General features: G+C 48.5%; 10 protein-coding genes and 1 non-coding gene across 11 annotated transcripts; 4 read left to right on the top strand and 7 right to left on the bottom strand.

The window, feature by feature from the left end:
- The first annotated feature begins 311 nt into the window (after window positions 1-311).
- On the top strand, window positions 312-1,359 carry BDV27DRAFT_48942 (ADP-ribosylation factor family protein). The gene is made up of 5 exons (XM_032076752.1): window positions 312-476; window positions 543-581; window positions 658-741; window positions 825-1,148; window positions 1,219-1,359. The coding sequence occupies exons 1-5, from the start codon at window positions 402-404 to the stop codon at window positions 1,243-1,245; spliced, it is 549 nt and encodes a 182-aa protein (XP_031922955.1). The 5' UTR covers window positions 312-401; the 3' UTR covers window positions 1,246-1,359.
- A 408-nt stretch (window positions 1,360-1,767) lies between these two features.
- On the bottom strand, window positions 1,768-3,256 carry psf2 (DNA replication protein PSF2). Its single transcript, XM_032076751.1, has 3 exons — window positions 3,036-3,256; window positions 2,260-2,846; window positions 1,768-2,186 (listed from the first exon to the last, which is right to left on the bottom strand). The coding sequence occupies exons 1-3, from the start codon at window positions 3,147-3,149 to the stop codon at window positions 2,078-2,080; spliced, it is 810 nt and encodes a 269-aa protein (XP_031922954.1). The 5' UTR covers window positions 3,150-3,256; the 3' UTR covers window positions 1,768-2,077.
- Window positions 3,257-3,413: 157 nt separating this feature from the next.
- alg10 (dolichyl-P-Glc:Glc(2)Man(9)GlcNAc(2)-PP-dolichol alpha-1,2- glucosyltransferase) lies at window positions 3,414-5,483 on the top strand. The gene is made up of 3 exons (XM_032068538.1): window positions 3,414-4,216; window positions 4,268-4,405; window positions 4,456-5,483. Exons 1-3 carry the CDS (start codon window positions 3,460-3,462, stop codon window positions 5,385-5,387), a joined length of 1,827 nt encoding a protein of 608 aa, XP_031922953.1. The 5' UTR covers window positions 3,414-3,459; the 3' UTR covers window positions 5,388-5,483.
- Window positions 5,484-6,118: 635 nt separating this feature from the next.
- Window positions 6,119-6,248, bottom strand: BDV27DRAFT_t192. Its single transcript has one exon. It is a non-coding gene; the product is annotated as a tRNA-Ile (tRNA).
- A 2,091-nt stretch (window positions 6,249-8,339) lies between these two features.
- Window positions 8,340-10,243, top strand: BDV27DRAFT_162213 (tyrosyl-DNA phosphodiesterase 1; the record flags this gene model as incomplete). The annotated part of the gene is made up of 4 exons (XM_032073356.1): window positions 8,340-8,849; window positions 8,922-9,034; window positions 9,090-9,480; window positions 9,533-10,243. 4 exons carry the CDS (start codon window positions 8,340-8,342, stop codon window positions 10,241-10,243), a joined length of 1,725 nt encoding a protein of 574 aa, XP_031922952.1.
- Window positions 10,244-10,339: 96 nt separating this feature from the next.
- On the bottom strand, window positions 10,340-11,101 carry BDV27DRAFT_48915 (acyl-CoA-binding domain-containing protein). The gene is made up of 3 exons (XM_032076750.1): window positions 10,760-11,101; window positions 10,637-10,702; window positions 10,340-10,553 (listed from the first exon to the last, which is right to left on the bottom strand). The coding sequence occupies exons 1-3, from the start codon at window positions 11,006-11,008 to the stop codon at window positions 10,437-10,439; spliced, it is 432 nt and encodes a 143-aa protein (XP_031922951.1). The 5' UTR covers window positions 11,009-11,101; the 3' UTR covers window positions 10,340-10,436.
- Window positions 11,102-11,276: 175 nt separating this feature from the next.
- Window positions 11,277-12,674, bottom strand: BDV27DRAFT_135428 (putative U-box domain protein). Its single transcript, XM_032068537.1, has 3 exons — window positions 12,475-12,674; window positions 11,786-12,323; window positions 11,277-11,713 (listed from the first exon to the last, which is right to left on the bottom strand). The coding sequence occupies exons 1-3, from the start codon at window positions 12,555-12,557 to the stop codon at window positions 11,480-11,482; spliced, it is 855 nt and encodes a 284-aa protein (XP_031922950.1). The 5' UTR covers window positions 12,558-12,674; the 3' UTR covers window positions 11,277-11,479.
- Window positions 12,675-13,318: 644 nt separating this feature from the next.
- Window positions 13,319-14,649, bottom strand: BDV27DRAFT_135424 (RpiB/LacA/LacB family sugar-phosphate isomerase). The gene has a single exon (XM_032068536.1). It carries the CDS (start codon window positions 14,190-14,192, stop codon window positions 13,704-13,706), a length of 489 nt encoding a protein of 162 aa, XP_031922949.1. The 5' UTR covers window positions 14,193-14,649; the 3' UTR covers window positions 13,319-13,703.
- A 2,246-nt stretch (window positions 14,650-16,895) lies between these two features.
- Window positions 16,896-18,244, top strand: BDV27DRAFT_48854 (triose-phosphate isomerase). Its single transcript, XM_032076749.1, has one exon. It carries the CDS (start codon window positions 17,195-17,197, stop codon window positions 18,050-18,052), a length of 858 nt encoding a protein of 285 aa, XP_031922948.1. The 5' UTR covers window positions 16,896-17,194; the 3' UTR covers window positions 18,053-18,244.
- Window positions 18,245-18,389: 145 nt separating this feature from the next.
- BDV27DRAFT_135419 (dihydroorotate dehydrogenase 2) lies at window positions 18,390-20,600 on the bottom strand. Its single transcript, XM_032068535.1, has 2 exons — window positions 19,633-20,600; window positions 18,390-19,574 (listed from the first exon to the last, which is right to left on the bottom strand). Exons 1-2 carry the CDS (start codon window positions 20,071-20,073, stop codon window positions 18,438-18,440), a joined length of 1,578 nt encoding a protein of 525 aa, XP_031922947.1. The 5' UTR covers window positions 20,074-20,600; the 3' UTR covers window positions 18,390-18,437.
- Window positions 20,601-20,754: 154 nt separating this feature from the next.
- On the bottom strand, window positions 20,755-23,426 carry BDV27DRAFT_135416 (NOT2/NOT3/NOT5 family protein). Its single transcript, XM_032068534.1, has 8 exons — window positions 23,302-23,426; window positions 22,853-22,960; window positions 22,640-22,781; window positions 22,016-22,539; window positions 21,897-21,961; window positions 21,594-21,841; window positions 21,181-21,535; window positions 20,755-21,115 (listed from the first exon to the last, which is right to left on the bottom strand). Exons 1-8 carry the CDS (start codon window positions 23,312-23,314, stop codon window positions 21,023-21,025), a joined length of 1,548 nt encoding a protein of 515 aa, XP_031922946.1. The 5' UTR covers window positions 23,315-23,426; the 3' UTR covers window positions 20,755-21,022.
- Between the last annotated feature and the right edge of the window lie 92 nt (window positions 23,427-23,518).

Genomic DNA, 23,518 nt, shown 5'->3' with positions numbered 1-23,518 from the left:
ATAGCCCAGGGTCTCTCCATCCCCATGACCCAAGAGAGAGAAAGACTGAGCTTGGACCAACACCGATCGGCGCCGCAGCACATCCGCAGGCCAATCGTTGCCACAATCCAAGAAATCCCTCCCATTCATACACCATTTAGTCAGCTATTGCTTCTGTGTTGTTCGTCATTATTGCTATACCGATTTCTCTTTTTCCCTTCTTTCAGTAACTCACCACTAAACTGTCAAAAACCACTTGTGAATTCCCCGAATTGATCCTATTGTCCATTCATCCCGAATCGGTCAACATCTACGCCGTCAACCCGATCAACACCAACCACTTCGCACTCCCGCAACATCGCCCTTGACTCCTCCCACTTCCGATTAAGAGTCGCGTTGTCTTATTAAATAAAAAAGCCAAAATGGGTGGTTCATTGTCGCGTCTATGGTCCTTCCTCTGGACGAAGAAGGAAATCCGTATTCTCATCTTAGGTCTCGTACGTGACTATAGTCTTACACTAGGCATCAGGGAAATCCAGGACTAATCCACTATGATGGTGTAGGATAATGCTGGAAAGACTACACTCCTTTACAGAATGAAGGTATGTTTTAATACGATTTCTCGGCTTGAAATACATATTACACGAACACTATGCTCATGATCGGTTGATCTCATAGATCGGTGAGGTCGTCACGACGATACCTACTATCGGTTTCAATGTTGAATCCGTCACATATAGAAATTTGAACTTCAATGTCTGGGTAAGTATATTGCGATGGCGATCCCGGAGTTCTAAACGACAATGGAGAAGATAATTTCTGATACCTGTTTGTTTCTATTTTAGGATCTTGGAGGTCAAACGTCTATCAGGCCATACTGGCGATGCTACTACGCTAACACCGCTGCTGTTATTTTCGTCATCGACTCTACAGATATTGAACGACTGGGCACAGCTGCAGACGAGCTTGCAGCCATGTTAAATGAGGAGGAACTTCGCGATGCCGCGCTGCTGGTATTCGCCAACAAGCAGGACCAGCCGGGCGCCAAGGGAGCCGGAGAGATCTCGGAAGCACTGAAGCTTGGCGAACTCCGAGATAGAAACTGGAGTATCGTGGCGTGCTCGGCTATTGATGGTAAGGGTCTTAACGAAGGCATGGATTGGTTGGTGGTGAGTACACTGTTCCCTGTCAGGTTCAAAGCCTTTTGTCTCCAGTCAAACTAATATATCCCATGTACAGCAAACTCTTCAATCAGAAAACGCATAAGCGCTGGCGTCAATGTGTCATGCAATAGATCTTGATTTTGGTATATCTCCTTGACCGTACATGAGCGGGCTTCTTCGACGGGCGTTCACCGCGTCTGAAAAGCTCACCCTTCTTCTTTTTCTTTCCCATTTTTCATCACTCTGTTGGGGAGACGGAGCTTATGTCTTTATACTGTATACCTCTTTTATCTCTTTTAAACCTAAACTTTTGAAGACTTAGCATAATATCCTAATTGATGTTCCGGTGATATCTGGAAGTGCGAGTCCGTCGTTCTAGCGCAATGGCCTGGATAGGCAATATGTCATGTGCACTAAATTTGACTGTTAGAGTTGTATAACGCACAACTTGAAAGAAAGTCGACATGTCTACACGTATCTATAATTTGTAGACCGCCCCTAATAGACTATTCAGCATGCCTGTTCGTAAGACGCACAGTGGTAATGATAGGTATAGAAGCTATATGAATCACCCTCAGGTGGGTTATATGTCGTATTTCTAAGTGGGTATATATGAACAAGAGTTAAATACATTAGCCGACCATATTTAATCATTCGGTTATCCAACATGGAGTCATCTACAATGGATAGTCGCCACGCCACACCTCTGTCCCTTGGAATTGCTGTTTTGACGCTGAGGATATACCGGGGAGGTATTTCCTATTCCTCATGAGCTCTCAAGAGAGAACTTCACCGTGTGAACAGCGAGGTTGCAGTCCTCGTAACGAGGCCGTGTTCTGGACCATTGCTAGCCAGCTGCAGGGGAATCAAAATTATTGAGATGGCAAAATCTCAGCTATGAAGCTATATGAAGCAGACCACGAAAGACGCGTCCTTTAGAACTCCATATCGTCATCGTCGTCTTGCGTAGCGTCATATCCACCATTGGCCATATCTTCTGCCATCTGTTCTCTCCGCGCTTGCTCTTTTGATGCGCCAATCTTCCTGTTCAGTAGAAGATTTGAGGTTAGCAATGAAAACTATGTTCTGTTCCAGAAAAGGTGGATGGATAGCCTACCTTAGTCCATCGACAACGCCAGCAATGAACCCTCTTCCCTCACCAACCTCCATCGCCCCGACACCGGTTAATGCTACCCCGCCCCCACCAGTGGAAGCAACATCTAGTACATCCACGCCTGATCTTATCTTAGCTGTTCGCACCTCGCGCAGCTCCTTCAAGAGCCTCCGGGTCTGGTCTGGGTCCACTAAGTCATCACTAGCGGCGTCAAGAAGCATCGTTCCAACCTCCAGCCAGTGAAATGGCAGTGACGGAGGCTCGCCAGATGGGACATGGTCCTGCGCGACATTCTGGGGTAGGAATGGCGGTGCTGGGTAGTACCGTCCGCCATCTGGGGTATAGCGAGGCACGGCGACAGGTCGTTGTCCACGATCCCGAAGGCTTGGTTGGCCTGGGAGTGGGGGTGGCGGGGAGAATGCATGCTGATACTCATGGTGTTGGGTTTCAATTTCGAGGATGAGGGAAAGAGATTCTGGATGGAGCCATGTTGGAGGAAGGATATTTGCGCGGCGTTGGCGTTTGAGAAGGAGAGCCAGCCAAAGGGGTAAAGAAGCGCGTCGGGGCGGCAGAAGAGGCTCAACAGGGCCCTGATTCATTATGTTAGATTTATGTAAACCTCCAAGTAGACTGAATATTGACTTGGTATATTCTCTCTTCTATCAATACTGCCCCGCCGCCTTTTCTCAATCACTTGGCTTTTTTTCTTGGTATACATGATTCAGACGGGTAGGAAACATATTCATCAATACAACATGGGTACAGAACAATACACTTACACCGAGAAGCTCCAATCCCTCCAAGCGTTGACGAGGAAGGATGGTGACCATCTCCATCTCAGCCAGAAAGGATATCTCCGGGGGCGTAATGCCCCGCGGGAGGGGAAAGGCCATTGGCCGTCAAGATTTCACAAAGTATGGGGAGGAACAGCTTATCGGGATGCACAAGTCTTAGCGACAGTTGTTCATATCATTAAAAACATTCAGCAATGGAGGCAAAGATGATCGTCGCAGCGTCTAGACCATGGATAAAGCTGGGGATATAGAATTGCCCAATGCGGTGGGTGTTTGTTCTGTTTGCAGATTTAATGTTTCTCCGCGGTCAATTTAATTTGTTGGTTACTTAAATTGAAGGTAGTGACTTCATGATCCCACTCCTTTACTTTAATTCCAGTTCCATGGTCAATTGGTCCAAGTCGATACTATGAGTGCCGCTCAACCTCAGTCGGGCATAGCTCTTGCCGCCCGCTATGCGGTTCCTTTTGTTTTGCTGTCGATACCTGTATGGATGAATCGGGTCAATGCCGTGGTTCCGGAGCCGTATTTGGATGAAGCTTTCCATATTCCCCAAGCTCAAGCATATTGGCATCACAAGTGGACGCACTGGGACCCGAAAATCACCACTCCCCCTGGCCTCTATCTCTGGTCGTACCTTCTTTGCGCTGGTGCGCTTTTGCTTCGAGGCTCTCCGATGGAGCTCAATGCGGAAGCACTTCGTTCAACCAATGTTGCAGCCGCCGCCATCTTCCTACCCTTGAGACTGCAGACCTTGCTAGATAGGTTACGGAAGGAACGCAATACACGTCCATCCGGCTCATGGCTAAGCCATACTGTGCTGAATATCTGTCTCTTTCCGCCGTTGTTCTTCTTCTCAGGCCTCTACTATACCGATATCCTTGCCCTGTTGGTTGTAATTGAAGCGTACAATTGGGACCTTAGAAGGTCGACTCCAAATGCCTTCCCTGGTCAGTCTGTTGTGTTCATTCTTCTGGGAGTGGCTGCGCTGGCCTTTAGGCAGACCAACATCTTCTGGGTCGCTGTTTTCTTCGGTGGATTGCAGGTCATCCGGACATTGCGGAAATCTTCCAAGACATGTCAGTCGTCGAATGCTGCAGATATTGTCAAAAGAGGCTTCAAAAATGAATTGTATGACCCTCCGGTATCAGAGGCCTCGTTCGCGGGTAGGTTACCTTCTTTGTCTCCTGTTATATACGTAGCTAATAGAGCTCTAGATTATTTCAAAACCGCCTTTTCCCTCTGTTCTGCTGTGCTTGGTAACTTGGGACAGGTTATTATCTCCTCAATCCCGTATGTTGTCATTCTTGCGGCCTTCGGAGGCTTTGTATTTTGGAATGATGGGGTTGTCTTGGGTAAGTTCAACAATGATCTACTTGTATTCGGTGTCTCATAAATCTACTAGGACACAAAGAATTCCATACTGCGGGCTTTCATCTGCCTCAGATGCTGTATATTTGGCCTTATATCTTCTTCTTCTCGTGGCCTATCCTGATTTCGCCCGTTGTCAATATGATCCTTCCCAAGGCTTCTCTGCCTAGGTTTATGCACTATGGCTTTTCGGAAAAGCAGAAGGGCATCCCACAGATTTTGACGGTTCTCGCGATCGTCCCTATTATGCTGGTCACCGTCCACTACAACACTATCGTTCACCCCTTCACACTCGCCGACAACCGTCATTATATCTTCTACGTCTTTCGCATTCTTCTCCGGACTCATCCGGCTGTCAAATATGCCGCGACTATTGTTTACTTCCTCTGCGGTTGGGTGGTTATCTCCGCGTTTGGCTTTTCGACTACCACACCGCCACCTCGATTCATTCAAGCTCCGCAGTCAGCGCCGGCCTCCCAGCCATCTGTTCAGAAAGGTCAAAAAGCTCAAAAACAGACCAGCAGCAAAAAGCAGCCTTCCAAGAAAGTCACTCAGCCTCCCAAAACAGAACAGATAACACCAGAAACCTTCGCAAAGATCCAAGAGGCGATCAAGCAACGCCAACTGCAACAACCGGATGCACCTCGAGTAAGCTTTGTCCTTGTCTGGCTTATCGCCACGGCTCTCTCGCTTATCACTGCGCCCCTGGTTGAGCCACGATACTTCATAATCCCTTGGGTAATGTGGCGACTACATCTTCCACGCCAACCCACGCCGCTTGTTTACCGGGAGCAGCGTCCTCGGGATGCGAAAGAAGCGCTCCATGCGAAGATCGCAACCAACTTTCCACTATTTCTGGAAACCTTCTGGTTCCTGGTTATCAACATTGTGACCGGATATGTCTTTCTCTATAAGGGTTTCGAGTGGCCTCAGGAGCCTGGAAAGATCCAACGGTTCATGTGGTAATGATCACTTTGACCTCTTTGCCTTCTTTGATTGTTTTATTATTGATTGCGAGTAGCTTCGCGCTGTGTATTATAGAATAGAGAAAGCCTTTGTAATTGTATGGTGATGTATATTAGAAATTTTATTCCTTTGTGAATGTCAGCAATAGTACGTGTGCGCTATTTAGCCAAGATACCTGCCTGCCACCTAATCTATATAGAATTTATTACCACCGGAATAGAACATCATAATATCTAATCTGTCTTACCATACTAGAAAGTGTGCTTTGATGTATTGTGTTGTTATGAGTATAAGACACGTATTCTAAGTAACGATTTTTGTTGAAGATAAAAAATACTAAGTATTTACTCCAGAATTATAGACAAAAAGGACTATCTATCTATATTGGCCTCCCTAATTTCAATATTTTTAGGAATTCCTACTAGATTGAGTACAGACTGGGTTGTAAGTACTAAGTAAGGGCCATAGTACCTAGTTAGTGGTACCGATACCTAAGCTCAGCTTAGGGACTAGGGTGCCTAATTGATTGATCTCTTAGGCTTATTTAATCCATTACTGTGCCAGACTACCTGTGTAGCGGGTGCTAAATAAGCAGCTGGAGCCCAATTAGCTGTCACTTCTAATCAGGTACTACCTAGTAGGTGTCAGTATGCAGGTATTCTGTACCTAATCAATAGGCGGCCGCCTGTTGAGAATAAGGGCACCAAGGAAAAAAAAAAAGAAAGATATAGAGCCTCCACGCGGGATTGAACCACGGACCTCTTGATTACAACTGTTTCAACGGTTAGTTTACAATGACTTATCAATATTAATATGGCGGGATCACATACGTCAAGCGCTCTACCACTGAGCTATAGAGGCGTATATTCAATTAGTAAGCAGTCAGCTGTATTCTTACTGTACTTGCATAAGCCTCCATCTTATACACAACTTGCTGAGAGTAAACTGGCCTTATACTTTAAAGTCAGAAATATTGAACTATATTCTGGGGATTTCTAGTATCACAATTACAAAAGTATATCGGAAGAATGCCAGTGGTTAATCACTGCGTCATAAGGCCCTCGGATTCACCGGATTTCTATGATAGCTAAGCTAGTATCAATTTGTGACTTCTGTAGGTCTGTAATTAGAATTTCCTGGATGCTACAGCTATTCTTAACCCTGCCTAAGTAAATACACAGTTTTGCAGGTAAACACTGGTTGTTGTACATACAATAACTCGAAATATTGACAAAGGCAGCGCCAGTATTTGTCTGGATACAATTACAGTACTTTCTTTTGGGACGTCTTAAACATCCAGTCAAAAAAGTCCATGTAAATCGCTTGATCTTCTAGAAGACGATAGTCCACGTGGTCCACGCTCAATTGAATGCAATATCTATTTTGCATATTGTTCCCGATTACAAGAAGTAGTGAAGTTAATATGTATAATCTGAATCTACTCCAGTCCCCTCCAATGCCCCATTCCACCCCATCCTTTGCCTACTTCTCTCGCCCATACCCATAAACTCTTCAATATGAAAAGCTTCATTTCGTCCCGAATCTATATCATCTGCCCAGCTTCTACGTCTTACCATGAGCAAAACAACACAAGAATACTAACATGACCCCATGACAATGTACCACCAAGAATAGTCATCAACATCCCGAAATGCTACCATGACGGACAACCACAGAAAAAAGACGAACATAAACACGTCATGTGGAAATCACCTGCCAAAGAAAATAAAAACCTACGGCAGACCTCTTCTTCATTAGCTCCACGGCTTCGCGCACGCTATTGCTAAGTGATAAGGGATCAAAAGATAACTGGCAAATTGTGACCATCATAATGATATGCCCAGAAACGATATTTTTTTTTTATCATGTCCCTCGCCTGATTTGCTTTTTTGAGGCATTTTAGTCAGTTTGTTCCTGAGCGTCTCGCAAGGGTGATCTGAGAGGGAGAGGATGGTGAGTGGTTTTGATCAGTGATGATGTTGGCAATTTATGCCTCCCGGGACTGAATGTACTTGGTGGTGATGCACTTGTACTTGATTATAAGGGATTTTCTGAGATCAAAGGTGCTTTTGGAGAGTGGGTTATTGTGAGATGGTATCGAGGGGAGTGAGTGAGGGAGATGTTGAGGGAATGGGCTATGGGCAGGTTTTATGTCTACTGTCTCTGCTTATCTCTATGGAGGGAAGGTGCTTGTATGTTGGCTTTAGTGAGGGAAGATATTCATCTTTTGGGGGGGTTCAGAAGCCTCAGTTTATAGAGAGAGAAGGAAAGGTTCGTGCCGGCGAAGAGAGTATACGGTAGGTAGGGCTTGGTGTATACCTTTAGGATAGAAGTTAGGAAGAATAGGTTATTAGGTAGACACTACAGTGTACAGCTTACAGAAGCGAGCACTCAAGCTAGAACTGATGTCCTAAAAACAATACATTTTGATATCACAGATAATGCTCTAACAGTCTGGTTATAAGATGCGTCTGTCAATCCACTCCAAAGTACTGGGGAAGCAATGCATAACAAGTAGTTTAAATTGAAAGCTCAGATTTATTCATCTCGCCTCAATCATTATATATATTTACAGAAGTTGGCTATGGATATTCTAAGATGGAATGTGGCATCCACTGAGAGCCCTGGCCCCTGCACAGGTAGTATATATCTTCAAGTACTAGCCAAGTCTAGAAACTAGGTACTAGCGAGTGGCGATAGACCACGTTTTACGAACAAGACCAGAAAGAACCGAATCTCCATCCTACACTATTCTAGAAATTATAATATTATCTTCTACCAAACGTCCCCCGTCCCCCCATGCTACTACTACATAGAGCATCCACCTCTATCCCAAGACTTGGCATGACGTGTGGCCTGAGGCTCCTTACATCTAATCATCCGCCGTATCAACAGATATCAACAACCTCCTGGCTACATATCCAACCTCACTCATGCCCTAAAAATACAACAATGTCTGACGAACATCCCGCAAAGCGCATAAAATTATCCTCCAGTGTCTCGGCAGAAACCAACAAGAACCACCCGGAATCCACAGAGGAAAGTTCCCACATCCAAGGGTTGGAATCACTCCGCCGATCCATCACACCCCCATCTCCATCATCCCGATCTCAAAGAAGATCTCAATCCCAGTCTGGCCCACCTCAACCTGTCAAAGATGCAGAAGAAGAAGAAGAAGAAGAAGAAGAATGCGAAGGCACTCAGAAACCGCGGGTGATACCCTCCCCTTTCCAACTCACCCACATTCGCGATCTAGCCGCGTCCTCAGGGAATAATGTGGATACGGTTCGATTGCGCGATATTCTTGGGGATCCGATGATCCGTGAGTGCTGGCAGTTTAATTATCTGCATGATGTAGATTTCATCATGAGTCAGTTCGATGAGGATGTAAGACGTTTGGTGAAGGTGAAGGTTGTGCATGGGTCTTGGAAGAGGGATGCGCCTAATCGGGTGCGGATTGATGTATGCCCCAATGATTACATTTAATCTGATTCTACATTGTGGACTATGATGGGTAGACTAATAGTAAATCAGGAAGCGTGTTCTCGGTATCCGAATGTGGAAGCTATTGTTGCTTATATGCCGGAAGCTTTTGGGACGCATCATTCGAAGATGATGATTCTGCTTAGACATGATGATCTTGCGCAGTATGTATTTCTCTTTTTTTCTTGGTTGTGAGGTTATCCTGATTAACTGTGTTAGGGTTGTTATTCATACTGCTAATATGATCCCCGGTGACTGGGCCAATATGTGTCAGGCTGTCTGGAGATCTCCTCTTCTACCCCTGCAAAGGACAGATGATCGGGGAGAAGACCTAACCTTAGGCAGTGGTGCACGGTTTAAAAGAGACCTACTGGCATACCTGAGTGAGTATGGGCCTAAAAAGACAGGTCCGCTGGTCGAACAACTTAGGAAGTACGATTTTAGAGCTATTCGTGCCGCTCTGGTGGCTAGTGTGCCTTCGAAGCAGAAGATCAACGATCTCGACTCGCAGAAGACACTATGGGGTTGGCCGGCGTTGAAGGATATCATGCGCCACATCCCTCCAGCTCAGGAGAGCAATAAGACTACTACACCACATATTGTTACTCAGGTATGTCCAACTGTATCAACATACCGCATACACTGCATGCTCATACGCGTAGATATCCTCCGTTGCTACGCTTGGTCAGACTGATAAGTGGCTGAAAGATGTCCTATTTGCATCCCTTTCGCCAGCATCGGCATCTACTCGGCAGCCGAAGTACTCTATCATCTTCCCTACAGCCGACGAAATCCGCCGGTCCCTGAACGGCTACGGCTCCGGTGGATCAATCCACATGAAACTCCAAAGCGCAGCGCAGCAAAAACAACTGCAGTACATGCAGCCATACCTTCGACATTGGGCGGGCGACCATGATACGGCAGAGCCGAGTCATACATCCAAGCAAGACGCAGGCCGTCGCCGAGCCGCACCGCATATCAAGACTTATATCCGTTTCTCGGATGCAGGGAAAATGGACACCATCGACTGGGCAATGGTCACATCAGCGAACCTCTCCACACAGGCATGGGGAGCAGCCGTCAACGCCTCAGGGGAGGTGAGGATCTGTAGCTGGGAAATAGGAGTCGCCGTATGGCCCCAACTATACGTCAAGGACACCGAATCAGCCACCATGGTCCCCAGTTTCAAACGAGACACTCCCGAATCTCTCGAAAACAAAGACAACGAAACGACAACAACAGACACAGTAATCGGCCTGCGCATGCCCTATAACCTCCCCCTAACACCCTACACAGCCCATGACACGCCCTGGTGTGCAACAGCGCAACACCTTGAACCAGACTGGCTCGGCCAAACATGGACCCTCGACTAGTCCACATGCTACCAAAAGCACAGACACAAACCACTCATACACTACAATCAAACGAACCAAAATCTGTATATGCACTAGAAGCATGTAGATAACAGCAAAAGGCAGTAATCTAACATTCGTTCGTAACTCGTCACCAAGCCCATAATATCCAAGTTCATATTCCTCCCTAGGTCAACACAATCAAGCCCAACACTTATTCGTTGGTGCCGTACGCCTCGATGGCTTTGCTAACCTCCTGGATGTACAAAGCCTGGGCCCTCTGGTCGCTGATGTCCTTGATTTTCTCCCAAGCGTTGTACTTGGCCTTGCCCTAGAGACAATAAATAAGACACCCGTCAGTCACGTCTTCCTCAGCCCATCATAAGAAGAGACAGAAAGCAAAAGAAAACTCACGACGAAGTCCATCAACCCCGGCTTAGAAGGGGGATCGTTGGAGGCCTGCTTGAAGTACTTGTAGAACTAATCATTCATCGTTAGCATCGTCTTCAACCCTAGAGAGGGTGTTAAGGGACATACAGTGAGCATCTCTTCCTGACCAGGCTTCGACTTCAGCTCCTTAACAAGCTTAGCCGCGAACTCGAAACCAGCCTTCAGGGCATCGGCCAGAGGGCCTTCGACCTTGGCGTCGTCACCGCCGGCGAGGACGGCCTCAACGGCGGCCTTGAGAAGATCGACGTTGATGCCGGAGGCAGCGGGCTGGAGCTCGGCGAACTTAGCACCGGACTGGGCGTAGCTCAGGTTTTCGAGGAAGGCGTTGATGGACATTTTGAATTAATTTGGGGAGGGTGGGATCTGTGGTGATGGGGGTGTTCTGAATGGAGAGAAGGTGAGGAAGGCTTTTGTTGTTTTTGGGTGAGGGGAGTGGAAAGTGGGGGGATTTTGTCTGCCTTTTGGTGGGGTAATTTATTGGTGACTTGTTTGTTGGGGACTCACATGGTTGGTACACTTGATTTTGTTTTGTTTTCTTTTTCTTTTTCTTTTTCTTTTTCTTTTTTTTCTAGCCGTTTGGTTGTATAGGAAGAGTTTATTTCTTGTGAATAGCAATGCTTCTGGTCATGTGTGGTTGGAGGTGGTATATTCATGTCAGGTATTCATATTGTCAACATTCCCAAACGCCACTATGCAAAGCAAAGACTAGGGTACTCGTCGCTACAACACACGCACATATAGCTAAAACAACAAGTACAGACCAAAAAAGGAAAAAATGGGAGTAATAGGATAGAAGGCACAATTCCACTACCAATCTACAGCCCAGCCGTTCTTGTTCAGGAACTCCTCGCACGCCGCTTTGAGCGCATAATTCGGCCGCAGGTCGTTGACCGTCATAGATGTCCGAGTAATCGGGTCGACACCGGCCTGCTCAACGTACTTCTGGATACCGATGCGGTCAAAGCTGGTCCCAGACGGGGTAATAACGGGGTCGTGCATGATCTCGAAGGTGATACCATCGACTAGATAATCGGGTACGACCTGCCACATAACGTTAGCACAGTATCACCGCAGTACTACCATAGCCATTTCGAGTGGGATAAATAGACTTACTCTCTCCTGAATATCCCCCTTGGACGCGATCCGAAATGCATCTCTCACATTCTGCGTGTGCTTCTCCGCATCCTCACGGAGCGCCTTCTGATCCTCGACAAACCCAATCTGTCCAATCTCCTCCCGATCCAACTTCCCCTGCAATTCCGCCAGTGCCCGGTTCAAATCGGACTCAATCAAGACCTCCACACTCGCTAACGTCGAATTCATCTCCCGCAGCCGCGCCGTCTCCTTCTGCGCCCAGATCTGCTGCTTCGCGCGCAGAACCGCCTTGGACAGATTCTCCGTCTGGACGTTCTTCGCCGCCAGACTCGCCCGGTACGCATCGATAGCCACCTCATACGCCTCCTGCGGACGCTGCAGTCCTAGCAGCGCCTGCGCCAGGTACCAGCAGCTCTTCAGGCTGGAGGCGCTCTTGGGCCCGTACAGACTAATCGCAGCGCGCGCATCCTGTTCCACGCCTGCCCATTTCTCGAGCCGTATCCGAGTCAGAGCGCGGTTCGTAAAGAACGTCGGTTCGCGCGGATTCTTGTGAATTCTGTGCCACGCTGGCGATTAGCCTGGGGGTTGTGGTCTTGTTTTCAGACATATAGATATGAGGTTTTTCTTGTTCTTTTTCTCTTCTTTTCCTTTTTATCCTTTTTCTTGGGGAATGATGCACATAATCGAATAAAATCAATAAAACTCACGCTTGCGAATACAGCTCCTCGGCACCGTTATAATCGCCCTCCTTGAAAAGCTGGTTACCCTTCTCCTTCAATTCAAACGCCATCGTCTAGATCGTATCACTAGATTCAAAATATAACCAAGAATGGGAAAGCACGACTTTTCTTCGATATCCAATTTGCGATGCGCCTTTCCAGTTACTCTTGTTTTTTTTTTTTTTTTTGGTGAAGTTGAATTACAAAGCGACTATCGGCCAAATTAGAGTGGGGCGCTCCACACGGTGTCCGCAACTAAGTGAATTCCTGGGACCGAACTAAAGATAGAAAAGAACAGAGCTATATAGAACCGCTTGAAAGGAAAGATCCGACGGCGACAATGATGGTAACACGTTGAGCGCGGAGGTTGTCGCTGACACTAGAAATCTACCTGGTATTGTCGGGATCTTTGTGTGCTATATAGACCGAGCGGGATGCCAGTTAACCTGTTTCTGAAGCACGTTATTAGTGTTATAGGTGCCGGATGGTGTTAGCTCAGTGGTTGACGAGGATGCGTGGTCGAGCGATAAGGCTGGCTGTGTTCGGTGTGTGTGTGACCGGGTGAAGAATGGAAACGACAAGGGAGAGGGAGAATATGTATCCATGATTAATGAGTGGGATTTGTGCATCGCTGTTTCTTTTGAAATCGAAGGTGATCGATGCTCGAAGAAGGATGGCGGAGACATCCGATCAGTCAGCAGCTTTTTTTCTCGAGTACGTCCGTACTAACTCTTTATGGAACTATGTGTGGGTGTCGGGTGGATATTTCTTTGTTTCGGAACTACTTGTATCAAGATTTGGATTCAAGTCGTTACTAGAGATAGGATAGCGGTACGGTTCGAAAAGATAATATTCATTCTATCCTAACCCTGCGGTCTAGTAACTACTAACCAGGACGGAGTAAAACAAACATGAGAAATTCGGCCAGCCAAATTCATTCCAATCGCTTCGTGGTATCGTGGACTTATTTTGTGAATGCAATATTATAAACAAAGGCTTATGGAGCCATCCACCCTGATCAGGGATGCCGTCCAGTCGCTCGGAAGAGGTATAAGAACATAGCGTAAGGGAGAGCTCGGGAGAACTCGTCGGATGCCTCCACCAAGCGGGTTTCGCTGATCTAATGATGCGCTATGAGCGCCGTCGTTAAGATGCCGTCGTAGACAGGCGATCCGTTCGCTCGTACATCATGGTTTGAAGTGTCATTATTCGAGGATCTACTGAGCCTTGGCGAATTCGGCTTCGTAGTCGGAGATAGCCTGGACCTTGGCGGCAGATGCGCTCTTGGGGTCGAAGCGGTAGGTAACCCACTCGTTGGCGAGCTTCTTAGCGAGCTCAATGCCAATGACACGCTGACCGAAGCAGAGGACGTGGGCGTCGTTGCTCAGAATAGCACGCTCGACAGAGAAGGAGTCGTGGGCAGTGACGGCACGGATGCCGGGAACTTTGTTGGCAGCGATGGCAACACCCAGACCCGTACCGCAGATGAAGAGACCACGGTCCGCCTTACCCTCCTTGATAAGCTTAGCACCGGCGACGGCGGGGTGAGGATAGGCAGTCTTGTCGGAGGTTGAGTTAACACCGACATCATCGACGGACTCGACCAGAGGGTTCTTCTCGAGGGCAGCCTTGAGAGTCTCCTTGTAGGGTTGGCCAGCCTCGTCACAGGCCATGACAATGCGAAGGGGCTTCAGATCGGCAGACATTTTGATAATGGAGAGATAAGAGTCAATTGACTTCTCGACTTCTAGTTCAGAATTGGGAGAAAGAGAGATTGGATGAGAGAAGAAATCTAAGGAAATTTGTCTTTGGTGAATTTGGAAATGATGGGAGACCGAAGACAGGAATCATGGATCCTTATATAGTTTGGAAAGCCAGTCAGTCAGCTCCCCCCCCCATTATGTCCCCGGGTCAAACTAGGTTTCTAGCTCTTCCTTCTAAATCTGGGGGAGGTTGCGCTGCGGGTGCCTCACAATCGAACCAAACCTCGGCGACTGGACCCAGTGTATTGATTGGGTTAAAGCATAGGGAATTGATTGCCCGTGCTTTTCTCTTTCGCTACGCATCACTCTCTCCAAGAGACCTCCCCACCGTAACAGGATTCAAAGGACGACGGGGCATACAGGACGATGTCTGGTTCCAACTGCCCCACGGGTGGCGTCATAGCTTTACATGGGTATGATGGAGGCATCGGAAACGGAACTCCTGGAACTAAAATAGCCTGCGTGGCTTATGAGGTGAATACTAGAGGTTGAATGATCCAATCATTACCCCGTCGAAGTTATACTTAGCAGGCAGTGATTCGGATCTTTTAGGGAACAATCACTTTCTATTTGGTCGCCAAAGCTTCCTTAATAACAACCATGTAGGTATGTATGTACTGACTACTCTGCATAAGCTCTCGCAGAAATTAATATCTATCCGGCCATGGCGCCGCCACCTCCGTTTTCTCGTACGAAGTCAAAGAGAGAGAGAGAGAGAGAGAGAGAGAGAGAGAGAGTGTGTGTGTGTGTGTCCTTACATTATGAGATCCCTTGTCAATTGAACTACTATGATGAATTGCAATCCTTCCGATGTCTCGTGGGGCGGGTTTTAGATGGCTGCAGCCCGTGTGACCAATAGTATCCCATCCACTACCCCCGATCCGGTTTAGCCGAGAGCCTAAGGCCGTAGTTTCCTATCAAAAACTGCCATGGAACGGAACCAAATCAAACCACCAACCCTGTGTGTATTGGGCGGGATTATCTGGCCTTTTTTCGAGGGTGTCGAGAAACCTCCCGTCTGCATGTTAGAGTTCTGCCAGGGGTGTTCAACAATATCCTCTGCAAAAAAAGGCCTCCAACCCTCCTAACAACAGGCGCTGACAATATGGCACTGCACAACATCAATGCGCTTGAAGAATCCTTTGGAGTCATGTTCGCTCGTACTATTGAGTAGTAGTAGTTTCCCCACAAGGGCTCTACTCCGGGGTATCTCTAATTGTTGGACCATACCGACAGGTGGTTGCGACAACTCGGTACCCACGGATTGTAAGGACTGCTGCGGACGCTCCCAAAGAAGTAAAGTCCAGGAGAGTCCGGCAAGGGACTGTACTTTCGGATTGGTTTATAAAATGGAGACCATTTTCGTAACAACGTGCATAGACTAATGTAGCCAGAGATGGAATTGAATTCAGCACGGTACCAATGACGGTGGGCACCTTCACGGTAACGATTCACGACTTCGCTTGGCCTAGTGCAGGATACCTGCGTGTATCTGCTTGGCACTAGTGGTCGTCGAAAAATCGAACGCAGCACATGATAATCGAAATTTGAATTCCAGACCATCAGATTACCTGGCGGGATTCCCAAGTGTAGATATATAGAGGTCATGTGTACCTCTCGTCTCCATAAAAAAAAATTCCTCAGTCAAGCTATTGAGCATACCCAAGGACGCAGGAGATCTCGCATGTCCTAAAGAGGAGCTCCCGAAAGGATTGGAGCAGAATAGGCCCGGCTCGGCTCTCTCGAAGGTTGCACTTGCATCGTTTCCACTGCACTGGGGGGGACTCCACCTTTCGAACCAAGCCCAATTCATTTATTGGTGGCCCACAGCCATCCGATCGGCCATAACGTCCTTAGGCCGCGAGGCATCAAGGGTGCCAGAACAGGAAATTTCAGCAAAGTCAGCAAAACAGGCTCTCTCGCAAACTTACCGCATGAGGATTGGTCCCTCGTGTAAAATTACCGTAACTCGTCGAACCGGGAGGTCCATGCGGTACTCGGAATGCACGCAACGGTACATCCCATCCATGATTTTCGGTATCGTTCCATACACGCGGCTTGGATGCCTCAATTTCCGCTTCAACTAAACTCACGGCTTGGCCTCATATCGGAACGATCGGTCGTTACGAGAGTTTCATAATTAGTTCCAGTGACCCCTCCTGGACACATCCTCACCCCGCCAACAGTTATTATGGCCGCCAACGTCCCTCCTCAGAGTCCTCGCGCCAAATGGCACTGGGGTATACGCTTCCAAGTGTATACCACCCCCTCCAGGCCTCCATAATATAAAGATATACCCTACATATGACATCTCGCAATTCCATGATCTGACAGGGTACATCCCCATAGTTGGCCCACAAAATCTCTCACTTTCAGCCAGTGATATCACCCACCGGGGGATGCATTCGCGTGGGACGATCGACTGTCTCCTCTTTTCTGTCGCTGGGTAAGCCCACTTGGTTACCGAAACTCATGATTTAGTCCCAGACTTTCGTCCGCTCACAGCCGCAGTTGGCCTCAGGCGCCCTTTAATTAGGCCCAAATCAACTGAACTCACTGGACGACGACCAACCCAAAAGACTCCCGCGTCTCGCACTGACTGAGTTGATTGGCAGAAGTCCCCTCAGTTCAACATCATCTCCCTGCTATCTTCGTGTTTCGGAGATTTGTTCCACTTCCGCCCAACAAATATACTCGTACTTTTGGTTCCCCGTCTACAGGAACGACACTCTTTCCGTGTCGCCTAAAGTGGAGCTCTAGCGTCGCGACGGTTATCTCAGGAATCACACCAGAGTGGTCCTCTATATCCAACCCTCCAAAGAATTACGAGTCGCCCACCCCAGCGTTGTGTGGGAAAGCAAAACTAGCGGCTCACAACCGACCAGGATTTCCAGTGAACCTTAGAAGGAAAGCGAAAGAAAAAAGAAAACCATATTCAGAACAAGATGGCCTCCACGGAGCAAACATACCCGGTGCTACCCAGCACCTTACTCATCATCTCCCTAAAGATGTACTTTACACCCACCCGAACACTAGATTATCTCCGTGCCCTCCTCGACCCCAAAAATGACATTGTCCGGCCAGAGAACCGCTCCAAGCTGCTGTTGGCCTTGATCCCCGACTTCCTAACCATCTACCCCAGCAGCGAGATCATCAAAAACTATGAATCCAGCCTAGCCCCTCAGGAGGCCAAGACTCTACCACCCCCGTTCCTCCTGGGCGCCCAGGACTGCTTCTGGGAACCGCTGGGCGCCTACACCGGGGAAGTATCCCCACTCGCCCTCCGCTCCATGGGTGTCTCCATCGTCGAACTAGGCCACGCTGAGCGCCGCTCCATCTTCGGCGAAACAGACGACCAGACAGGCCGCAAGGCCGCCGCGGCCTCCGCGCACGGTATGGTTCCGCTCGTCTGCATTGGCGAGGTCACAGCGCCAGGCCCTGTAGCGTCCCAGGCCGTCGGGCTCGCCGTACGCGAGTGCGAGGTGCAAGTCCGCGCAGTCCTGAAGGCCATCCCCGCCCATGCGCCTGTGATCTTCGCCTATGAGCCTGTGTGGGCGATAGGGAAACCAAAACCGGCTGGAGTCGATCACATTTCTGCCGTTGTGGACGGTATCAAGGCGGTGATTGGGGAGCGGCCTGGTGACGTCCGTATTTTGTATGGGGGAAGTGCCGGGCCGGGCCTGTGGGGCGCGGGCGGTCTGGGGAAAGCCGTTGACGGCATGTTTCTGGGGAGATTCGCCCATGAGATCGACGGTGTGCGGAAGGTGGTCAGGGAAGTTGAGGAGACGTTGAACGTTGCTTGAAATCTTTTTTTTCTTTCCTTCTTTCTTCATTCCCCCTTCATAGTAATGCGTTTTCGTTATATGAATTGCATATGCATATCATAGAGGGACGAAAATCATGGTTCTGCGGTCGGGTGACGCAGTATACGAGCTTGGATTGTTTGGCCATTTTATTACCCCTGCTCTCTTCTATTAATTTTACCTTGTCCCTTGCTTAGGGTACATGTGGATATTCAGTTGACGAATTCGGATGCTCCTTCATTAGGTCTGAACTCAAAAGTTGGGGGCGTAGAAAGTTCAAATGAAAAACATATATTTCTAGCTTTTATAGAATGAATGTGAACGACTGCCGAATACTATTTACACGTGCTTTCCTCAAAAACGGTCACTCCCATTTAGAAGATTTCTAAGCTTTCTTCTCCTCGCGCATCTCCTGCTTTACACGAGTCACAGTGCCGACACCACCAAACACAACGCCCGTATACATCATAGCGACGGAGGCACCAGCATCAAGGACGGCCTGAGCCTGCTTGCCGTTGGTGATACCTCCCGAAGCGAAGATGACTTTACGGGGAAACTGGTTAGTGGGGTTAGGCGTTTCCACTGGAGGAACGTTTTCCGAGTCAGGTTCCGCCTGGACCAGTTTCGTAGTAGCTTCTTGGGCAGCTTCGGCGAGTTCCGGGGTAACGGGCGCTTGGTCAAGGAGAGCTCTGTACCGAGCTACCAGGGCCACTGTGCGGTCGAAGAGTTGAGGGCCAGAGTAACCACCGGTCTCTTTCAGGGTGCTCTGTTCTTTCGGGGGGAGGGGTACGCCCTTCGGCAGAGGTGCAGGACGGCGGTTAGTTGTGTTTCCCACAATTACACCATCGACGCCAGAGCCCTGGACTGCGGCGCAAATGCCAGAGACTTGTTCGTCTGCATCCTCATCGGGGCTGACCTTGACCATAACATATGGCTTGGTTTTGCGGTCGACGCTCTTTGCTGCGCCGACGACAGCCTTCAGGATGGCGGTAAGAGGGGCAGTCGCCTGAAGATCACGCAGACCGGGGGTGTTCGGGCTCGAAACGTTCACCACAAGGATATCGGCGTATTTGGCCACCCGATCAACACAGTACACATAGTCGCGCTTGATGGCTTCGATGTCGGCATCTGGGGTAACCTTGTTCTTTGCGACCTGAACAGCGAGGAGTCGTCCTGGCCGAAGACTGCCTGGGGGAACACCAGCTTCGCCGTTCAGCACACGCTCCTCAGCCAGATCGTGCAATCCGAATCCATGGGCGTATGCGTAGTCGCGGACTCTCTGCTGCAGGACAGCTGCCATATGGTCGGCGCCCTTGGAGTTGAGACCGTATCGGTTGATCATAGCTTTCTGGGATGTGATCCGGAAGACACGAGGTCGGGGGTTTCCTTCTTGTGGTAGCGGAGTGGTGCCACCCACTTCAACGATTCCAGGTCCGATCTCAAAGAGAGGGTCCGGGATATCGGCGTGCTTGTCAAGTCCAGCGGAAATACCAATCGGGTTGGCAAGGGTGTATCCGAAGACCTAAAAAGACAATTGATCAATTTCAACCTTCTAAATCTCCACCAAGAAAAAGCCATACCTCGGTCGCGAGGACTCCATCACCGTCCTGGTTACCCCGTTCTCTAGGATGAAGTCCAAGCTTGTAAAGATTCTTCAAAGCATCCACACCAATATGGTGCGCATCCTCCGCATCAGGGCACAACAGCCGAATCAGAGGCACCACGCCATACCGATGAACACTAGCCCTAGTATCCGTTCCATACACGAAGCCAACTAAAAGGGTAAGAGCCAAAGAAGTACCAATTACGGTCCTCCGGAGTCCCCGGCCTGCCTTCTTGGGCACCTCCTTCACGGCCTCCGTTGCCTCTGCGGCAGTATCCGAGGCATACCTCAAGCTTGCTTGCCGAAACACAGGCTGTCTGTGGAGGACTGACGGTCGCTGAGAACAGCGGAGAGAAGGAATTGCGCGGGCTCTAGGTCCTGCAGACCTGAAGGCAACGTTAATTGAGTTAGATGCCATATTTACTATTGGATGATCCTAGGAGGATTCAACTATTGTCAAGATATTTGTTTCTTAATGGACCTACGAATGGTTAGCGGCTCCATATCAGGAATGCGCTCAACGACATAACCTTGAAGCATTGATTGGAGATGAAGAAACAAAAAAAAAATTAACACCAGTTCGGCATAACATAGGACTTGAATTCGTATCCATATACAGGTCTTCCATAACATGGAGCATCGGACCACATGAACCGACGAACCCCCACCGATGACGATACCGAGCTTTGAAGAACAATCGATTGAAAGGGGAGAATCGACACAACTCACCACTTGGACAGGTCAATTGTAAACTACTAAGTCAGGCAGATAAGTGAAAAGCAATATAAGCTTTCCCAAGCCACGCAGACAAGCCAATCCTCCACGAGACTACACTCGAGGATGGTGCTGGAGCAATTCTTCAAGTTCACTTTTGTTTCTTGCGTTAACGGATGTGGAGGGCGGTCAGATAATATCTGGCAGAATGTTGAACTGATGTAATGTGGGCGGTGTAGAGAACACTATAATGTCCAACAAGATGTTCTATGGTTTTATAGAGACAACACCATACCTTCGAAGCTGTTAGCCACTTTGCCTCGGGGTGAAGGTACACATGAAGCCATTGGCACGGCTAAAGGAGGAGTTTATTATAGCTACGGGCCAAAGCCCTGGTAGTTATCTTTCTTGGAGCTCAATATTTGCTAGATTATGCATGACTGTATTCTGTTCGAGTCATAGTATTCAGTGCCAGTATTAGCTTATCTGCTTGGGTGTGAAGAGTGACAAGATCATAATAGTCATTTGCTTTAACATATATCCACTCATGTTCTGAGGAACAATTGGTGGCTTGGAATCACTGGCAGCACTGGCTCAACCTTACAATGGGTGAACCCAACGGCTGTCTCCCTCATAATGCTGCTCTAGGACGTTCATGAACCATGGTGCGGGAATCCAACGCGTGCGAGACCCCTGTTGGGATCCATTCTGTTGTCAAGATCTTCATACCGGAGAATAAACTCGCGCTGCCGGCAAAGGTTTCGTTAGCACGGAGAAGGGGAAGCTTGGTTGCGAATGGGTCCTATCGTACTCTGATCTTTTTCCAGGTGGCAGGGTCCCAGATTAAGTATATGCCTCGTTCACTGATGCCGCGCTCAACATCGACGGGTCCAGGATACGTCTCATCACGGGTAAGCCAACACCTCTCAATCTTGTGATATCTCCATTTGCGACCCATTAACTCTTCTGCCACGACTTCCTGCATAATATCCCGTGGCATGCTGTAGAAGATGTAAAATAATGTCTCGTCACTAAAGCTGGCAATACGTGACTGGAGTGGTTGGATGTTGGCAACGTTGTAACAAGAAGGCAGCGCAAAATCCTGTTCCAAGGGCACACCGGTCATGGATGCAACAAAAGGGGAAGCGAAAGATGTGTGTAGAGGTCTAATATAATTTAGTTTGAGCAAATAAAATATCGTCGGGTTAGTAGACATGGACATACTCCGGTTGATTCAAGTCCAAGCCTAATGTCATCAAATCCTGACCTACTGCAAGAGCGGCGACATCTGGGCTATCGCTGTGGATCATGCGCAGAAGACCTGCTAGCCCGAATTTATCGAGCTCGCTCATCTCGCCTAGCGGCGGTTGCTCGGCACTTTGGGCGGCTCCAGAGGCCTCTTGTGTCTCTCCGGAGACAGACTGTTGTTCCGTGTAGTTGCGCTGGCTTGATAGCACAGTATTATCCAAATCCTGTGCAAGTTATCGTAAGCCGGTATACATGCAGTCCTGATATCGAGGGCCGAACCTCTTTCTCTTGACCCGACACCCCATTGGTGGTTTGGTTGACGGGTGACCGTGAAGATCCGATACCTAGGAATGATTAATCTCTCATCAACCGATGAAGGAAGACCTCAATAAACATACTTCCTGATCCCGCATTGGCAGGTGACATTATCCTTTCTTGCCCGTTTATGGATGCTGAGATTGCGTTGCGATTCTGCGTCGACTGGGCTTGGCTTGCGCCAGAAAGCGGTAAGCCAGCGTTGTAACTACCAAATCCTGCACTTTGCATTAAAGATCCCCTGCGATCTTGGCCAATCTCTGCGGTGACGTTGCGCCCCAGAGGAGGAAATTCCTCAATATTGCCCGTTTGCGGCTGTGCGCCTGCGCCTAACTGACCACTGATGCCCTGTCCGCCGTTCCTATAGTCATCGAGGCGATTGGCGAACTGGGCTCCAGATGGAAATACATCATCATGCGAGGGTTGAGATTGTTGTTGAGGATGGGATTGTGTTTGAAGTGGTCGTGAAGGTGCTTGAGACGTAGGGTGTTGCTGCCTTTGGACTGGGGTCTGTTGCATGGCTCGTTGGCTAGCATTCGCCCATACTAAGTGCCCCGGATTTTGAGTTTGGGATTGTGGGGGTGCTCCGGATAGAGAAGGAAAATCGCTAGCAGACAAATCCCCAGCATTAGCAGTCAAGAAAGGTTTCCATACCTCTTGCGTACGGAGAAGGCTCAAGGCGAGAAAACAAGCGAGATCACACTCACGATAAATCAAGCGGTGTGGCAGGCTGCGACCCACTGAGGCTTTGTGCAAAAGACCCAATATTCCCCATATTGCGCTGCTGATTGTTCTGGATTCCTGGGGTTCCGCTGACAGGCAAGTTGAAATTCCAAGCAGCACCGCTCCCTATTTGGCCTTCCTCCATTAGCTTCCAAGGCTATAATGATACCGAAGTACAACGTCCGAATTAGTCGCACCTAGTTTTCCGTTTGGCAAACGCGCCGATGCCAGAGTCGCATTTCGGGCTTGTGCTTGTTGCTGTGCGGGGAATCCAGACATACCCCGGAGAGGCTGTGGGCCTGGTCCTAGTCAAGAGGAACAAGAGTCAGTATATAATATGTGAATACACATTTTTCAAACAAAAAAGGTTTGTGATCTCCTCATTCAAGCTGCCGAGGCTTGATAAGGTCTTGTAAGGCTTCCGGTCGCAGGGCAGGATGCCATGTTGTGAATCTATGCAATTGGTGCAACGCTGAGTTCAAGGTAGGACATTTTCTGTTCACAAGAGAACTTTTGAAGTAACCACAAATACCCTGAAAACAGTAGATCGGCATATAGGAATTGATCAAAGGAAATCACTTCTGTGGCAGGCTATACCAACACCGGGCCATGAATAGGACAAAGAGAAGAAAAGAAATTGACGAACCTGGCCGATTCATGATGTGATACAAGCTTCCAAAGACTGTCTATTTAAGGTAAATATTGTAATTCGGAAAACCAAGAGAAAGTCAACACAAAGAGTCTGGGGAGGTATTGAAATCACAAGTGCTTCGAAGGATCTCTGCCCACTCTCATGCGACGGATACTGGAAGGTGGAGTGGCTGCACACGCGCGCTTCCTGATGTGCACGGACCATCTTAGCC

This window comes from Aspergillus caelatus, assembly GCF_009193585.1.
Source record: "Aspergillus caelatus strain CBS 763.97 unplaced genomic scaffold BDV27scaffold_240, whole genome shotgun sequence".
NCBI lineage: Eukaryota > Fungi > Ascomycota > Eurotiomycetes > Eurotiales > Aspergillaceae > Aspergillus > Aspergillus caelatus.
This window is presented reverse-complemented; position numbering and strand designations above follow the sequence as displayed.

Excerpts from the sequence above, each read along its gene's own strand:
- BDV27DRAFT_135419 (XM_032068535.1), bottom strand. The coding sequence starts at position 20,073 with ATGGCATCTAACTCAATTAACGTTGCCTTCAGGTCTGCAGGACCTAGA. Across the intron at positions 19,575-19,632 it reads ATGGAGTCCTCGCGACCGAG|GTCTTCGGATACACCCTTGC; the intron begins GTATGGCTTTTT and ends TTGTCTTTTTAG.
- BDV27DRAFT_48942 (XM_032076752.1), top strand. The coding sequence starts at position 402 with ATGGGTGGTTCATTGTCGCGTCTATGGTCCTTCCTCTGGACGAAGAAG. Across the intron at positions 477-542 it reads GTATTCTCATCTTAGGTCTC|GATAATGCTGGAAAGACTAC; the intron begins GTACGTGACTAT and ends ATGATGGTGTAG. Across the intron at positions 1,149-1,218 it reads AAGGCATGGATTGGTTGGTG|CAAACTCTTCAATCAGAAAA; the intron begins GTGAGTACACTG and ends TCCCATGTACAG.
- alg10 (XM_032068538.1), top strand. The coding sequence starts at position 3,460 with ATGAGTGCCGCTCAACCTCAGTCGGGCATAGCTCTTGCCGCCCGCTAT. Across the intron at positions 4,217-4,267 it reads ATCAGAGGCCTCGTTCGCGG|ATTATTTCAAAACCGCCTTT; the intron begins GTAGGTTACCTT and ends ATAGAGCTCTAG. Across the intron at positions 4,406-4,455 it reads GAATGATGGGGTTGTCTTGG|GACACAAAGAATTCCATACT; the intron begins GTAAGTTCAACA and ends TAAATCTACTAG.
- BDV27DRAFT_135416 (XM_032068534.1), bottom strand. Across the intron at positions 21,962-22,015 it reads TGCCAATGCGGGATCAGGAA|GTATCGGATCTTCACGGTCA; the intron begins GTATGTTTATTG and ends AATCATTCCTAG. Across the intron at positions 21,536-21,593 it reads TTGGACTTGAATCAACCGGA|ACCTCTACACACATCTTTCG; the intron begins GTATGTCCATGT and ends AAATTATATTAG.
- BDV27DRAFT_135428 (XM_032068537.1), bottom strand. The coding sequence starts at position 12,557 with ATGGCGTTTGAATTGAAGGAGAAGGGTAACCAGCTTTTCAAGGAGGGC. Across the intron at positions 12,324-12,474 it reads GAGGAGCTGTATTCGCAAGC|AATTCACAAGAATCCGCGCG; the intron begins GTGAGTTTTATT and ends AGCGTGGCACAG. Across the intron at positions 11,714-11,785 it reads AGGGGGATATTCAGGAGAGA|GTCGTACCCGATTATCTAGT; the intron begins GTAAGTCTATTT and ends GTTATGTGGCAG.
- BDV27DRAFT_135424 (XM_032068536.1), bottom strand. The coding sequence starts at position 14,192 with ATGTCTGCCGATCTGAAGCCCCTTCGCATTGTCATGGCCTGTGACGAG.
- BDV27DRAFT_48854 (XM_032076749.1), top strand. The coding sequence starts at position 17,195 with ATGGCCTCCACGGAGCAAACATACCCGGTGCTACCCAGCACCTTACTC.
- psf2 (XM_032076751.1), bottom strand. The coding sequence starts at position 3,149 with ATGGCCTTTCCCCTCCCGCGGGGCATTACGCCCCCGGAGATATCCTTT. Across the intron at positions 2,847-3,035 it reads AGGGATTGGAGCTTCTCGGT|GGCCCTGTTGAGCCTCTTCT; the intron begins GTAAGTGTATTG and ends ATAATGAATCAG. Across the intron at positions 2,187-2,259 it reads GGCGTTGTCGATGGACTAAG|GAAGATTGGCGCATCAAAAG; the intron begins GTAGGCTATCCA and ends TCTACTGAACAG.
- BDV27DRAFT_48915 (XM_032076750.1), bottom strand. The coding sequence starts at position 11,008 with ATGTCCATCAACGCCTTCCTCGAAAACCTGAGCTACGCCCAGTCCGGT. Across the intron at positions 10,703-10,759 it reads GTCAGGAAGAGATGCTCACT|TTCTACAAGTACTTCAAGCA; the intron begins GTATGTCCCTTA and ends ATGAATGATTAG. Across the intron at positions 10,554-10,636 it reads CGGGGTTGATGGACTTCGTC|GGCAAGGCCAAGTACAACGC; the intron begins GTGAGTTTTCTT and ends TATTGTCTCTAG.